Below are 16,115 nucleotides of genomic sequence, written 5' to 3'. Positions count from 1 at the left end.
TTAGTATTTCTTGATTAACTTACTTTTTAAGACTTATTTTATTATTGTGTTGACTATTTTATATCAATTTTATTATTTTATTTTATTATTAAATTTTCTTCTAATTTATATACTTAATAATTAATATTATTAGGAAAGTATGGTAAAAAAAATAATTTTTGTGACGACAAATCTAAAATGTCATCACAAATAGTCTACATTACTAGCGATGACACTTTAGATTTGTCGTTGCAAATAATTTAAGACACGTCATCATCAATGACATATTCGACAGAACATTCGAGACGACTTATTCGCGACGACTGTCGTCGCTAATATATTTGTGACAACATTTTAAAACTATGTCGTCGCAAATATATTATTTGCGTCATAGTTTTTGCGACGATAAATTTACGACGACATGTCGTCAAAAATAAAATATTTGCGATGACAAATCAGTTATTTGCGATGACATAGCGTCGCCGTAAATGAGCTTTTTTATTGTAGTGTCATTCTATTTGTGATGATGTTTAACACTATGGTGCTTATTTCTGGGGAAACTCTAGAGTCTAGAGTGGGAGTAGATTCATAATATGAGTGCATTATCATGACTAAAGTGCGAAGCAAAAAACAATGGAGTAGTCGTGCCACTTGATCAAAAAGACTTTATTAGAAGATCATCAGATAGTAGTGGGCTCTGCACTCTTCACATTAACTCCTTTCCAATTTGTAATAGTTAGTAACACTTATGGTTATAATGATCTCGTAGAGAAGTTGCACTACAACAATTAAGCCAATTGCGATGACATTTGTCGTCGCAAATAGTTCCCATTAAATAAAATAACCATATCGTTGTTAATAACTTCAATGTTGTTGCAAATAATATTGGCACGTAAATTTCAATGGCGCGGATTTTTGGCGCCAAGGTAATCCGTTTTTTTGCGACGATGAGTCGTCGCAAATATCCAACTATTTGCGACGGCAAATGTCGTCGCAAATAGTTTGCCTTACTTGCGACGACATTGTTTCTTATCGTCGCAAATAATCTTATTTCACGAAAAAGTAGGCGCGGGAAAAAATCATTATTTGCGACGACTTTAAAATTATTTACGGCGAGAAAATGTCGTCGCAAATACTTAAATTATTTGCGACGACATTTTAAATTTATTTGCGATGACAATGTCGTCGCAAATAAATCTGACCTAATATACCCATCTTCTTCTTCTCATTTTCCCCTGATGCTCTCTCTCTCTCTCCTGCAAAATCTCTCTCTCTCTGCCTCCTTTTCCCGTCGCCGCCACCGGCCTCCCCTTCTCTCTCTGCCCTTGTCTCTCTTCCCTTCTTTCTTTCTCTCTTCCCTTCTCTCTCTCTCTCTCCCGAGCGGATCTCTCTTCTTCCCCTCTCCTGCCGCCGCCGGCCCTCCCCTTCCCTCTCTCCCCTTGTCTCCCTTCCGTTCTTTCTCTCTCTCTTCCCTTCTCTTTCTCTCTCTTCTGATCGATTCTCTCTTCTTTCCCTTTCCTGCTGCCCCGCTCCTGCGGCCGCCGCCCTGCTCCCGCCAGGATTGCATAGAGGTGAGTTTTTTTCTTTTTCTAATTTATGTTTGGTTGCCGAGAAAATGGAAGAAGAAAACGGATTGATTTAAGATTGAGTATGTGTTTTGATTGAGTTTTGAGAATTTAGATGTTCTAGGAGTTGACTATTAGAGATTTTGTTATAGGGTAAACTTTTTCTGAAAACGACCCAAACAAACCCCTTGAATTGCTAGTTTAATGAAGCGGATAGCCTTGACAGAGCCAGAATTTTAAGGGGCATAAACTAAAAATACAAAAGAGTTATAGCTAAGAATATCAAAATTCGTGACACTATTAACTAGCTGGAAACACATTTTAGAAACATGTATATCAACTTATTTAATTTTTTGATATGTGAATTAAATTTTTGAAGATTTCAATTTTTCTCGTCTCTATATTAAGGTGTATTACTTTAACAAGGACAAATTAGATAAAAGATGTTTATGGGGAAATAGTAAGTGAGAGTGTTACTTGGGAAAAAAAATCTTAATTAGATATACATTTAAGAAAATGTTATTCTAGTAGATCATTTAAAATTTTCTTGTGGAGCTCAATTTTGGTATAATAAAGAGCACATGAAAATATATTTTATAAGGGATAAATTTGAAAAAAAAAACTACAGGGGGAGTTAATTAAAGAAAAAATAATTTAATTAGGTACACCAAAAAGTATAAAATTTAATAGAAAGGGACAACAAAAAAACAATTCAAAAAAACCAACAAGTAAAAAAAATTATTTAGATTGGATTTAATGAAGTTATTTGAAAATTATGTTTAATGTTTTAATTTGATGTAGGCGTTTGAGTAGGCGTTTGATTTTTCACCTTCGTCCTTGTTTGCACGGTTCCTCCGACGTAATCCTGCTATTTTCAGCCCCCGTTTAGTGGGTTTGAACTTTGTAAGTTTTTTATATTTATTTAGTTTAAAATTGTAGTAATTTTTGGTTGTATGAATTCGGGATTATGATGACAATATTTGAATTATGATTTTCTTATATTGTTGAAATTTAGTATATGTTTATGATTCTTGTTCTGGGTGACACATCTTACAGCTATGGTATGCCGAAATCTTTTAAAGTTGTTTTTCTGCAGGTTTTGATTTTTGGATTATATGAAAAATAAGTCGTTATGCTGCCGAAATTTAGTTAGAAAACCAGAATTTTAATAAGTTCATTAACACACTTTAATTAATAAAACTTAATTGTGTTAATTAAGAGTAAAATTAAAATTAATTAAACACATTAATAAATTGTTATGTCTGTTGTTGTTTATAGTTGAAATGCCGATTGACAAAAGTCAGATTTATTTGAGGAACCGATTGTCGGATGAATATTGGAATGAGTTATTTGCTTTTATTGAGGTTGCCAAAAATTATACAACTTCAATTGGCCATATCAGCTATCCTTGGGTGAAATGTAGAAACCATGAAATGCATCTAGTAGAAACTGTGAGAGCACATATACATCGATTTAGTTTTAATCCATTGTATAGTACATGGATTCACCATGGTGAAGTAGAAGCAGTGGATCGTTATTTAAAGAAATCGTACCGGGAACAAATGAAGATTTATGACAATCAGGTGAAGATGTTAGAGTTGGTGTCTAAATTGCAGCCTAACATCCAATTACCTATGATTGATCGTCCATAACCAGTTCACCTAAACGCTCTTGATCTGCCTTCTTCAAATGATGACAGTCCTAATGATGATTCGGTTGTTGGTGATGCTACAAACTTAGACGATTAGTTTTGTTATATGTACTATTTTATTTTTCACATTATTTAGACTTTTATATTTTTTTGAACATTATATATGCACTTCATGTAGTTTTATAATATATTTTATAAATTTATTTAGATTTACTGTTTTTAATATTAATTTATATTTCACTTTTAATTTATCTTAATAAATTATATTCAGTATGTAACATAATAATGTTTAATTAAAATTATTAAAAATTAATTAATTGTCATTTTTTTAAAAATTATAAAAAAAAATATTATTTCAGTTTTTTGCGACGACTTTTTTAGACTTGTCGTCGCAAAAAACTAAGATTATTTATGACGACATTTTGAAAAATATCGTCGCAAAAAAGATCATATCACGAGAATTTTGCAACGGCGTATTAGCGACGCTTATCGTCGTAAAAAAAATATGTCATCGCAAATACATTTGCGACGACACTATGTCGTTGCAAAAAAAGTTTTTGCGATGAATTATTTGCGACGACACGTCGTCGTAAAAACCGTTATTTGCAACGACATTCAGGTTTTTGTGACGATAAAAAGTCGTCGTAAAAACCCCTTTTTCTTGTAGTTAATTGGTTTCTGAATGTCGTTAATGGATTAATGCTTTATAATTTGTAGTAGTTAGTAACACTTATGGTTATAATGATCTCGTAGTGAAGTTGGTTTCTGAATGTCGTTAACGGATTAATGCTTTATAATTTGTAGTAGTTAGTAACACTTATGGTTATAATGATCTCGTAGTGAAGTTGGTTTCTGAATGTCGTTAACGGATTAATGCTTTATAATTTGTAGTAGTTAGTAACACTTATGGTTATAATGATCTCGTAGTGAAGTTGGTTTCTGAATGTCGTTACGTTAACGATGCTTTATAATTTGTAGTAGTTAGTAACACTTATGGTTATGTTATAATGGTAGTGAAGTTGGTTTCTGAATGTCGTTAACGGAACGGATTATTGCTTTATAATTTGTTTAGTAACACTTATGGTTATAATGATCTCGTAGTGAAGTTGGTTTCTGAATGTCGTTAACGGATTAATGCTTTATAATTTGTAGTAGTTAGTAACACTTATGGTTATAATGATCTCGTAGTGAAGTTGGTTTCTGAATGTCGTTAACGGATTAATGCTTTATAATTTGTAGTAGTTAGTAACACTTATGGTTATAATGATCTCGTAGTGAAGTTGGTTTCTGTATGTCGTTAACGGATTAATGCTTTATAATTTGTAGTAGTTAGTAACACTTATGGTTATAATGATCTCGTAGAGAAGTTGGTTTCTGAATGTCGTTAACGGCCGATTAATGCTTTATTAATATATCCACAACACCACTAGTTTTGTATGGACTTCTACGTGTGGATTCTGTAGCGGTTCATTCCATCTCCATGGGTACTTCTTAATCGAAAAATAGTTTTGTAAAGGAGTATGATCATCCCTTACAATACTAAATTCTCTTTCTTAAAATGGAATTGGATTTCATTCACACACCACACCGAATTATCAATACTAAAAATACGAAAATATCTAAATAGTGCGTTACCGAGATCCTTTTTCGAGAACATAACAAACATCGCTATTGCGAGCTACAAAAAATAACTTCTTTAATATCTTCAAACCCAGAAGCTTCAAGATTCAAGGTCCGTATGTGAATAGACGTCTACTTCTTTAATTAATAGAAAAAATGTACCTGTTGAAAGCAGGATCAAATGCATAATTCTAGTTCTACAATACAAATCAATAATTCTCTTAATTGATACTTTTCTACCAGCTAGTTGTAGGGTTGTAACGCCTCAAATGTGAAAACATGATGCCACGTGTTGATTAGCTCTATAAGCATGCAAGGCAAAATAGTATGATATATCTCCGATCATCTCTGAATATATTGTCAAAATACAGCAATTATCTTTTGTTGAGTCAATTCCCATAAAATACGATATTATATCAAGATAAAGCTGTTCTGATATTTAGGGTTGGTAATTCGGGTAGCGATCTGACGACACGACTCGAAACCCGCATGAAGTTAGCGGGTTTGGCTTTATCATAAATAAGTTTGGGTCAAAATCACGTCAAATCCGTAAAACACGAATAAGTAGTGTGTCATTTTCAGGTTGACCCGCCAACCCGCAATTGACCTGACGTAACCCCCTTTATTAAACGTGTCATATTTGGGTAACACGAATACACAACACAATTACAACCCGTTTGTTACCTAGGTTGAAAAACATGTTGAGAAATAGGTTGACACGACCTTATTATTACTCATTAAACGGGTTATTATAAATAGGTTGACACGACACTATTATGACATGTTTAATAAACGGGTTAGTCGTGTTTTGTCGTGTCAACCCGCCAATATACATATTGTGTTTGAGTTTTGTATTTCAACACGAATAATAAATGAGTTGTGTTCGTTTTAAGTCTTACCATGTCAACTCAGAAAGTCAACATGATACGAACACGATACGGCAACATGAATTGTCACCCCTACTGATTTTTTTTCCTCATGTTGATGTTTAAAATGTGAAACTACAAGTCGTTTTTTGACTTGATATATAAAGGGTGTCGTTTGGTTACATTCAAGAGCATTTCAGAGTGATTGCCAAGGATAGTGGAAGCTGACGTGGACATCCTTTTACCACTTATTCAATTCCTTGTGTCAGCAACAACTTGTTTTCTTCAACATAAAATTTATATAGAAGAGAAACAAGGTCCAGAAAGAGAAGTAAGAGAGAGTGAGAAAAATCAATTCTTGTAACAGAAAAAGCCTAGAGAAAGAAAGGTTTCTAGAGTGAGAAAGGGCGAGAGAAAAGGCAAAATTTTCTCAGGTATTTCTTATTGGTTTTTCTGGGGAAAAGGCTTTGGCTCATGATTGTAGTATTATGCAGTTTTTTAAAAGACTATTTTACGTTTGATTAAATTATTAACAAAAAATTTAAATAAACAATATAGTAATTTAATAAAAAATTGTCATCTATGCTTTTAACTCCTCCATCCTACCAAATAACATGAAATATTGTTATAATCCTCTCTATCTTTCCTACTCCTCATCCATCGAACTCTTTCTATCATTTCTACTCTTCATCACTCCAACCAAACCGAGCCTCAGGCGAAACGGTCTCAGTTTTGGCTGTTGTAAGGGATTATCAACGAGAAGAAAAAGAAAAGGGAGAGAAAGAGAAGAAAAATGTAGTTTTTTTAGCTTTTGCAAGACGATTGGGGGCAAAAATGTGTTGGTTTTAGCTCAAATTTAACGTGGTGAATCCTTGTGACGTACTCCTCATTTCTGCTGGTTTTGATTCTCATTTTGGTTCCTCCAAGATCTTCTCTGAAAATGCCCATTTCGTGAGACTTAAACTTTTTATTTGATGCTATGTTGAGAAATCCATCTTGTTGATGATGAACTTTGTTGTTGAACCAAGAATATTGGTTTTCTTGATGTTGTGAGCCTCTAGTTTATATTTAGAGAGAAACTTTGTAATCTCATTGTTAAAAATTGAAGTTTTAAATGGTCTATGGATTCCGTTGTTTTTACTCTTGATTTGAGGAGTTTTCCACGCTAAAAATTGGTCTCGTTTGTTGTTGATTATTTTTAAATAGTTGTTGCTTTAATTGATTGACTTTGTTAGCATTTTGTTTAAGATCCTATTTTAACACGTAAAGAGGAAAATTTTTTATTCCACAATTGTTAGTAGTAGCTTTTTCCCAACAAAATGGTATCACAGCCTTTGGTTGGCTAGAGGCTATTTCTTGTGTGTTGAAATGGATGGGCAAAATTCATTTGGGATGTTGAAAATTGAAATTAACCTCATCGAATTATTCTATTTGGAAGTGCAAAATGCAAGATTTGTTTATTGTCAAAGATTGGTTTGGGACTATTAAAGGCAAGTCAAAGCCAGAAAAATGAGTGATGATGATTGAGAAACATTGCACTTAAAAGCTACCGCTATGATTAGGCAATGGGTTGATATTAATATTTTCCATCATATTTCTGAAGAAACCAAAGCTTATGAAGTTTGAAAGAAATTAGAAGCCATATATGAGAAAAATACCTTCATAAACAAACTCGTGATTATTAGAAGGCTTGTAAATTTGAAGTGCAAAGATGAGAAAAGCATACTAGCAGTTTTCAAGGCTTGGTGAGCCAATTGACAGCGATAAAAATACCTCTTGAAGATGAGTTGTAGGCATTGATACTTCTCAACTCTTTACTTGATAGATGGGAAACGTTAGTGGTATCACTAAGCACTTTAGCACTGAGAGGAAAGCTAACCATGGAGATGGTTAAAAAAAATTATTGAGTGAAGAAGCCATAAGAAAGGAAAAGGATGAATCTTCTTCTGAGGTACTTGTTTTTTAAAAGCATGAAAGGCGTGGAAGAAGTAAAAGTAAAGCATCCTCAGAGTCATTGCAAAAAGGATACATCCAAGGGAAATCCAAAAGCAAGAAAATGTCAAGTATTATCACTGCAACAAGATGGGTCACATGAAGAAATGATGCAGAATATAGAAAAGAGAACAAGGTGAAGGAAATAAAGATGAGGAGACTAGTACAGTAAGCAATGAAGGTGATGTTACCATCATTTGTGATAATAGTTATGTTAGTCTTGTTTGCTAAGAAAGTGATTGAGTGATTGATTCTGGTGTCTCGTTTCATCATGGTGATTCCTTCACTTCCTACTCTACCGGTGATTTTGACAATGTCAAAATGAGAAACAGTGGTGTCTCTAAGATTGTGGGTATTGAAGATATTTGCTTGGAGACCAATCTTGGAAACAAGTTAGTGCTCAAGGATGTTATGCATGTTCTAGATATTCACATAAACTTGATCTCCACGGGCAAACTTGATGATGAAGGTTTTACTAGTTATTTTAGTGAAAGTAAATGGAAGCTTATCAAAGGTTCTCTAGTGGTTGCAAAAGGAAAGAAGATGAGCACACTCTATGTCATGCAATCTAAGCTTTACAAAGGAGAGATAAATGATGCAAGCATTGGTTTATGGCACAAGAGGCTTGGTCACATCAGTGAGAAAAGACTACACCTTCTTACTAGAAAATAATTCCTACCTAGTTTGTAAGGTATGCCTCTTAAAACTTATGTTGATTGTTCAGCTGGAAAAACACATAAAGTTGCATTTCATTCACACCCTCCATCTAGAAGATCAAATATTATTGATTTAATTCATACTGATGTATGTTCTATGCAAGCTAAAACTCTTAGAGGTGGACTTTACTTTGTGACTTTCATTATTAACCATTCAAGAAAGGTTTGGGCTACTTCTTTGAGAGCTAAAGACCAAGTGCTTGATGTCTTTAAAGAATTTCATGTCAAGACTAAAAGAGAAACAATAAAATAACTAAAGAGAAACAAGATAAATGATGCAAGCATTGATTTATGGCACAAGAGGCTTAATCACATCAGTGAGAAAGGACTACAACTTCTTACTAGAGAACAATTCCTACCTAGTTTGTAAGGTATGCCTCTTAAAACTAGTGTTGATTGTTCAGCTGGAAAAACACATAAAGTTGCGTTTCATTCACACCTTCAATCTAGAAGATCAAATATTCTTGATTTAATTCATATTTATGTATGTTTTATGCAAGCTAAAACTCTTAGAGGTGTACTATACTTTGTGACTTTCATTGATGACCATTCAAGAAAGGTTTGGGCTACTTCTTTGAGAGCTAAAGACCAAGTGTTTGATGTCTTTAAAGAATTTCATGCCAAGACTGAAAGAGAAGCAAGAAAATAACTAAAGTCAGTTCGAGCTAATAATGGTGGTGAGTACATGGGACCGTTTGAGAACTACTGCAAACTCCATGGAATCAGGCTTGAGAAAACTCCAGCTAAGACACCTCAGTTGGATGGTGTGGCAAAGAGAATGAACAGAACAATTGAAGAAAGAATCATGTGTACACTTTCTCACGCAAATCTTCCTAAGTCCTTTTGGGTGGAGGCTATGAGAACCGCAGTTGATTTGATAAATCTTTCTCTATCAGTTTCCTAGTGTTTAAATTATTTATGTTGTTTTTATTTCATTTGTTTCGTTATTATTCTCTTTTATTCGATCGTTCAAATAATTTTAGAATTAACTAATTTTGGTACTTAATAAAAATTAACGCAATCCTCAAGGAAACCATACTTTATTTACCACTTTATTATTTGTTAGCGATATTGTACACTCACGTTTTCCACAATAGTCCGAATGAATTTCCATGCTCTTCCGTGGATCACTTGGCACACACCCCCACGGCCTAGGCTTCATTTGACCAAAGTCCCTCACCTGTTATCCATCCTCGTGCGAACGCTGCCAACTCTTGGCGCGCTTGTGCCTGATGCCACACGACACTGCCGCTAGACCACCTGCCTATGGCGACAGTCAAGTTCCTTTGTTTTTGCATGCCAAGCCAACCACCTATGCCATACACTGCACCATGATCGACGGCCTCGCTATGCCTTTGAACAAATGTGTCTAACACTAAAGCCTACATATATATAGTAATATCCATTGAAAGTGCATAAATTATGATTTTTACTCTTTACTCTTAATTCATAACTTTTTTAGTCAAATAATTACACTAATAAAAGAGTATTTATCAAGATTAAGAGATAAAAATGTAAACTCATATACTCTTAAGAGTAAATTCTTCATTTTTTCATATATATAATGCCACAAAAATTATAAAAAAAAAAATTACGCAGTAAATCACCAACCCACGAAATTAAGCATTTTGGTCCAAGTCCAGATGCAGTGCCCCAATTAATCCTTGAGGTCCAAGTTTAGTTCCCACACTTAATTCATGTGGTCTCAGTCAAACTCTAATAATTTTGTCCAGATAAAATAAATATAAAATGATGGAATTGGAGATCACTCATTCACTTGGAGCCTGAGCTGCAATTCACTTTCCAAATTATTTCCTTATAAGGCAAGAAAGGTTTTATTGAAGAATGATTGAATGACCGTAGCATGTCGTTTGATTTCGTTTTGTCTCCAGGATTAGGGGCAACAGCTCCAAAGATTGATGGATCAAGCCCAATGTAAACATTCATTGTTCATAAGGGCCAGTCTTATTAGCAGGCACTGGATTTATTTATGTGGAGAAATTATAGATTCTACTTTTTTAACTATTTGAATTATTAAATGTAGAGAGAAAAAGAAAAATAGGTCAAGATTTGAGATGAATTAAAATTAATAGGTCAAAAGTTTACATAAGTTAATAAATAGGCTAAATTATTTTTTTTGTCCATAACTTGTCTGGTTATGAATCATAACTTGACAAGTTATTGTCCATAAATCATGGTTTTCGTTCATAATTTGTCTGGCTATGAACCATAACTTGACAAGTTTGTCCATAACTTATCTGGTTATGAACCATAACTTAACAAGTTATGACCTATTAATTTCTATAACTAAAAGTTGACCTATATACTTCCTTAAGCTTTTCATATTGGCCTATTTTCTACTATTTCCGTTAAATGTATTATTTTTAAAAAATTATATGTTTAATTCGTTTTAGTCTAAAAAGTATAAATATATAGATTAATGTTAAGGGTAGAAATAGAAGAGAACTCTATTTTAAGGAGTATTTTTGAAAATTACCTTATTTATTAATATAACCTAGAATAGATTCACTTTTCATTGCACTTCCAAATTAATTACTACGAAAATAGTTTATGGATTAATGCGTTCATTGATCTTTATTGTCCAGAAAGCGTTTAAATTCTTGAACTTTAATTTTAATAGAAATGGTCCACAAATTTTTTACATATCATTCCATTAGTCCCAATATTTTGTTCTGGGCCTCACCGTGTCAGTCATTCGAGTTGTGAAAAGGAAGGGGTGTGCCTTAATAATTAAATGAGAAAAACAAAAAAAAAACAAAAAAAACAAGATAAGATGTTTATATCCACGGATTTAAAAAGTGAGAATGTTCACTAATGAGGAGCACTCTGAAGGCTTCATATAAATAGACATTTACAAGCACATAATTAGGTAATTTACCAAATAAAAAAAAGAAAGATTTTTTATGGGAAAATAAAGAGATTTTTTTATACAGAAAATAAAAATATTTTGCAATATGAAAATAAATATAAATCAAGTTAAAATTATAATAAAAGTAACTTTCTCTAATATGTCTCTGCAAAATGGAGTTATTTTAGACGATTCAATCTTGGAAGGTTGTTTTTTTTTTTTTCCTGAGAAAAAAAAAAAGAAATGAAAATAGTTGCAAGGGGATGACCATCCCCATCGTTGTGAGCGCATGGATATACAATGGTCAGGAAGAGAAAGACACATGGACCGTAATCATCAAGGAGAGGAGCGAAGAGTGTGACCTGCTCTTTGGTGATCATTAATGAACACATAATAATAATTACATAAGAAAATAAAATAAAGAAAATGAGACAAAAATTTTAATGTGGTTCAGTAAAATGCCTATATTTACGAATCAAAAAAATGAGAATATTCATTTATGAGGAGCAAGTTCCATTTTATAAATATAATATGACATTTACAAACTACCTAAAACTAAAATAAATAGATTTTCTAATATAAAAACAACTATAAATAAAAGTAACTTTCTCAAATTGCCTCAACACCTGTGAGTTTTAACGCTAATCCTTGTCTAACATTTTAACTTAGCTGAGTCAAGATGTTTAAAATTTTTCTTAATAGAGACTATTTTCTTCTAAAAGAGAGTTTTCTCCGATGCAACTCCCATTTTTGAGTCTTTCATCTTTTATTGATGAAAGATTCTTTTTTCCCGAGGAAAAAAATGTTTAAACATCTTGAAAAAATAAAAAATATTTAGAGTCTGTTTAATTCGTTGATTTGAATTTCTAATTCGAGTTGAGTTTATGAGAACTTTTTACTGTAACAAAACTTAAATTTTAAACTTAAATTAGTGAAATGTTACATTTTAAACTCAAATTAGTGAAATGAACAGCATCTGAAGACACCACCACTAATAAATAAAAGTTAGACTCTATCCATAAACCTCATATTATAAGATCCGCCTTATATTATTAAATATGCAAGATCCGCCTTATATTATTAAATGGTGCTCACTGTTTGAACTTTATAGCATTGTTCTAAAAATATATATATATATTTTAAGCTTTAGCTCCTTTTTATTTATTTATTTTTTAAAGTTTTAAGGACAGTGAAGCAGCATTAAATATATATATATATATATATATATATATATATATATATATATATATATATATATATATATATATATATATATATATATATATATATATATATATATATATATATATATATTTTAAGCTTGAGCTCCTTTTTATTTATTTATTTATTAAAGTTTTAAGGACAGTGAAGCAGCATTGTAATTTGAAACTAAGGTGTTGTTATCCGTAAGGTGCAATGCAACTTGCAAGTGGAAGGCACGAGTAACGCACGATGAAGATCTCAATTTCCAATAAGAGATCTCTTTTATTATCACTATTGGTATTGGTATTATTATAAATATTTTCTTTTGGTGGAAACTGGAAACAATTAGTGCTCTCTGCTTGTTGACGTTCAAGTACTCCATGACTTTGATAGCTACACTTACACACATCGCCTGCTCATAATTGACAGAGAGAGGCCCTCCACTTTTAGTGCCATTACTAAAGTGGCCCTATCATTATAAATTTCTGTGAAAAAAAAAAAAATGACTTGGGAAGTAAGCCATGGGACCTTGTCAGTTCTTCATGTGATCAGTTATCACCATTAAGTATTAACGACTGCACAGCTTATGAGAAGTGAAATTATAAAAGCAACAAACAATAATGCTTCTCCTAAAAAAAAAAAATATGCAAGTGTGGATGAATTTCTCGAAAGCTTTCACTAAAGCAAAACAATTTTCAAAATCTAATATTCATTCCTTTCAGGGGGTCAGAGATCTTCAACACTAGCTAGACATCTAAAATCACAACCTCAAACTAACAAAAGTCATATATAAATTAAAAATAAAAATAAAAAAAAAATTATTCACCTAAGCCACCTTCTAAGGTCAGTAGTTGAAGAAGGCGAAATCTCACAACCACCAAGGCTGTCAGTGCAACAAGAGGAATAGTTAGACTGTTGCTCAAGCCCACCAAAATGTGAGCCATTCACACTCTTGAAGCTTGGGCTCCTCAAGCTATGCCCATAACAATAATGAGGCTCAGGTGGCGCCGGGAAGGAAAGCCGCTTCTTCGCCGCCGACCCGACTCCTCTGTCTCTCTCCGGCGTCGACGGCCGCTGCCGCGGCGCGCTCTGAGACCGCGACCGGGCCTTGGCCGACTCCGTGGCAGCCATGTAATTCGGCAATGTGGAGCCACTGCATGTTGTGCTTGTCCCAATTCTGCCATGTTGATGATGTGTAAAATTGCCAGTGTAATAATAGTTGGATCTTAAGCTTGGTGTTTGGGAGATTTGTTGTGAGATTGATCTGTCTTCTCTTCCGCAGCGCGGGCTCGCCGACCGGACCTGAATAGGCCGGGTTTTGGAGGGAGAGGGTGTCACCGGTGAATGGTGGTTGTGGTGGTGGTTTTGTTGGGATCTATGGAGAGGTGAACTTGGTCTTTGTTGGTGTTGGTGTTGGTGGTAATTGGGATTTGATCTTCTCAAATTGGGTGCTAAATATGAGTAAGGTTGTGAAGTATCCATTTCAACTGTTTTAATGGATTCTCTCTGGTCAGTTGAGGCTCTTCCTCTGCTCTCCCATGGCTTTGCAGCCATCCAACGGTCGAGCCACTTCGGTCTCTCTTCAAGCTCCTCTTCATTTCCCATTGAAGGACTCCTTCCTGCTCTCCATATCTAACATATTTTAGCTAGTTAGTACATGAAATGACTGGTAAAGAAACAAAAACAGAGGAAAACAGAGTAAAACTGAGGATTTGAGTGTAATAGTATTAGTAGAAGAAACCTGTTGAGAAAAGGCTTGAGACAATTTCTTCTCACGCTTCATGGCAACCTCTTTTCTGTGTTGCAACATGGCTTTTACTTCCTCAACTGTGTGAGGGCGTTCGTCCCAATCATCCGCGATACTACTTCCCTCTCTTGACTGTGTGAGATACATATACAACAAAACCAAGAATTTTAATTATAAAAAACTAGACCCTTTTTTTTTGTCTCCAATTAAAAAAAAAAAAAAAACTGACCATGGATTTTCTATCTGAGATGTCTTGAAGGTACCGGGAATCCCAAACACTATTGGTGTCACTAAAAGTAGACTTTCTGCTTCCATCATGCGAGAGCCTCATGCGCTGATCCAGAACCCGAGCCTGAACCCGAACCAAAGCTTGCATGCATCTGAGCGTCATCTTTGCTTGCTTTCTCACATTGTGACCCCTAACTAACGCCTGCAACTTCACTAGCCCTTTAAGCGCACGAAGAGCCCTCCTTGCCTTTTCCAAGAATCCCAAATCAATAATTCATTCAAAAATCAAAACACACTTGCTTAACAAAAGAAAATATATATATATATATATTATTTCTTTAGATATCATGTTATTGACTCACCAAGTAGCCTCTAAAAGCCGTTTGAATAACAATGGCTGCAGAGCGTTCACTGGCGTGATTCGAAGGCCTTGTTAGGCGGGCCACCTCCGCAGCCGCCTGCGCCGTGGCCATCGCAGCCTCGGCAGTGGCCACGGCCACGGCAAGTGCATGCTTTTGATCTTCCCCATTTTGTCTTTGTTGATCTGGGGTTTGACTTTGTTGTACTGACTGTGAAACTATTGTTTCTTGTAGATTTGTGGGCTTCCTGAAAATCCACCTCCGTTTCTCTCTTTTCTGAACAAAATAAGCAAGAGAAACAAAATAGAAAACAATGCAACCACAATTTATTGATCTTGCCAAAAGAGACAAAAAAAAAAAAAAAAAAAAAGAGGGAGAGAGAAGGATTGAGAAAAGATGATTAGAGAAGAAGAAAAAGAGACCTTTTCTAAGTCGTCCTCTTTAGTAGGAGATCTGAAAGCCCTTTTTACAGCAGTCAGCCATGAGGAGCCTCCCTTCTTCCCCATATGATCAGAAAATGAGGTACATAAAACCAAGCTGCATTGAAAGATCACAAAGAGAAAAGAGCTAGAAAACTGTGTATGAGAATCCGGTTTAGAGATTATGATGGCGATGATGGGGCGGTAAGAGAGTTTGTAGGGTAGTGATCAGCCCTTGGACTCAGTGAAAGAGAGAGATATAATAAATGCAAGTGTGACAGATATAGAGAGAGAGAGGGAGAGAGAGAGGAGAGACGTATAACTGTGGAGCTGGCGGCAAGCTAAGATTCAATCAAATGCATCCATCAATATTCCCTCTTTAAGGGGATAAATTTGAGGGCTAAAGTTAGGTGTTAGCATAGCATTTGTGTGACATGGGAAATCGTAAATGATGGTGTCAGAAAGTACGTCAAATAACTCTTGTTTATTATGCATTACCATTGAAAATTTTCAGGATTGAATATAAACTTTGCCCATTGAAAATTCAGTCTCATATCTGCCATTATGATTCAAAATTACTAGGAAAAAAAAAAAAAAAAAACCTTCCGTCTAAATTTATGATAACTTGTAATTTTGATACATGGTAATTTTTGAACTATTTTAGGTATGTATGTGTGTGTTGTCGGACATACAAACCTAATTAACATTTTAAAATTTGGCATCTCAATTAAAAAAAAAATCAAAGTTGTAACTTATCGTAAGTTCAAAAGGGAATTTTTTGTCATTTTAAACAATACGGGCTGAAATAAGATAATCCCCAGGGTTGAAATTAACCCAAAATTTTGAGGGAAGAAACTAGAAACTAGAAAGTCGTGGTGTGAGAGGGCAAGAGACAGAGTGT

General features: G+C 34.1%; 1 protein-coding gene across 1 annotated transcript; it reads right to left on the bottom strand.

The window, feature by feature from the left end:
* Nucleotides 1-13,269: 13,269 nt before the first annotated feature.
* On the bottom strand, nucleotides 13,270-15,416 carry LOC21406191 (protein IQ-DOMAIN 1). Its single transcript, XM_010102359.2, has 5 exons — nucleotides 15,218-15,416; nucleotides 14,799-15,071; nucleotides 14,438-14,683; nucleotides 14,203-14,340; nucleotides 13,270-14,093 (listed from the first exon to the last, which is right to left on the bottom strand). The coding sequence occupies exons 1-5, from the start codon at nucleotides 15,299-15,301 to the stop codon at nucleotides 13,284-13,286; spliced, it is 1,551 nt and encodes a 516-aa protein (XP_010100661.1). The 5' UTR covers nucleotides 15,302-15,416; the 3' UTR covers nucleotides 13,270-13,283.
* Nucleotides 15,417-16,115: the final 699 nt, after the last annotated feature.

Source organism: Morus notabilis, unplaced genomic scaffold, assembly GCF_000414095.1.
Source record: "Morus notabilis unplaced genomic scaffold, ASM41409v2 Scaffold404, whole genome shotgun sequence".
Lineage (NCBI taxonomy): Eukaryota > Viridiplantae > Streptophyta > Magnoliopsida > Rosales > Moraceae > Morus > Morus notabilis.
Note: the sequence above shows the minus strand (reverse complement) of the source record. Positions and strands in the feature narration are given on the sequence as shown.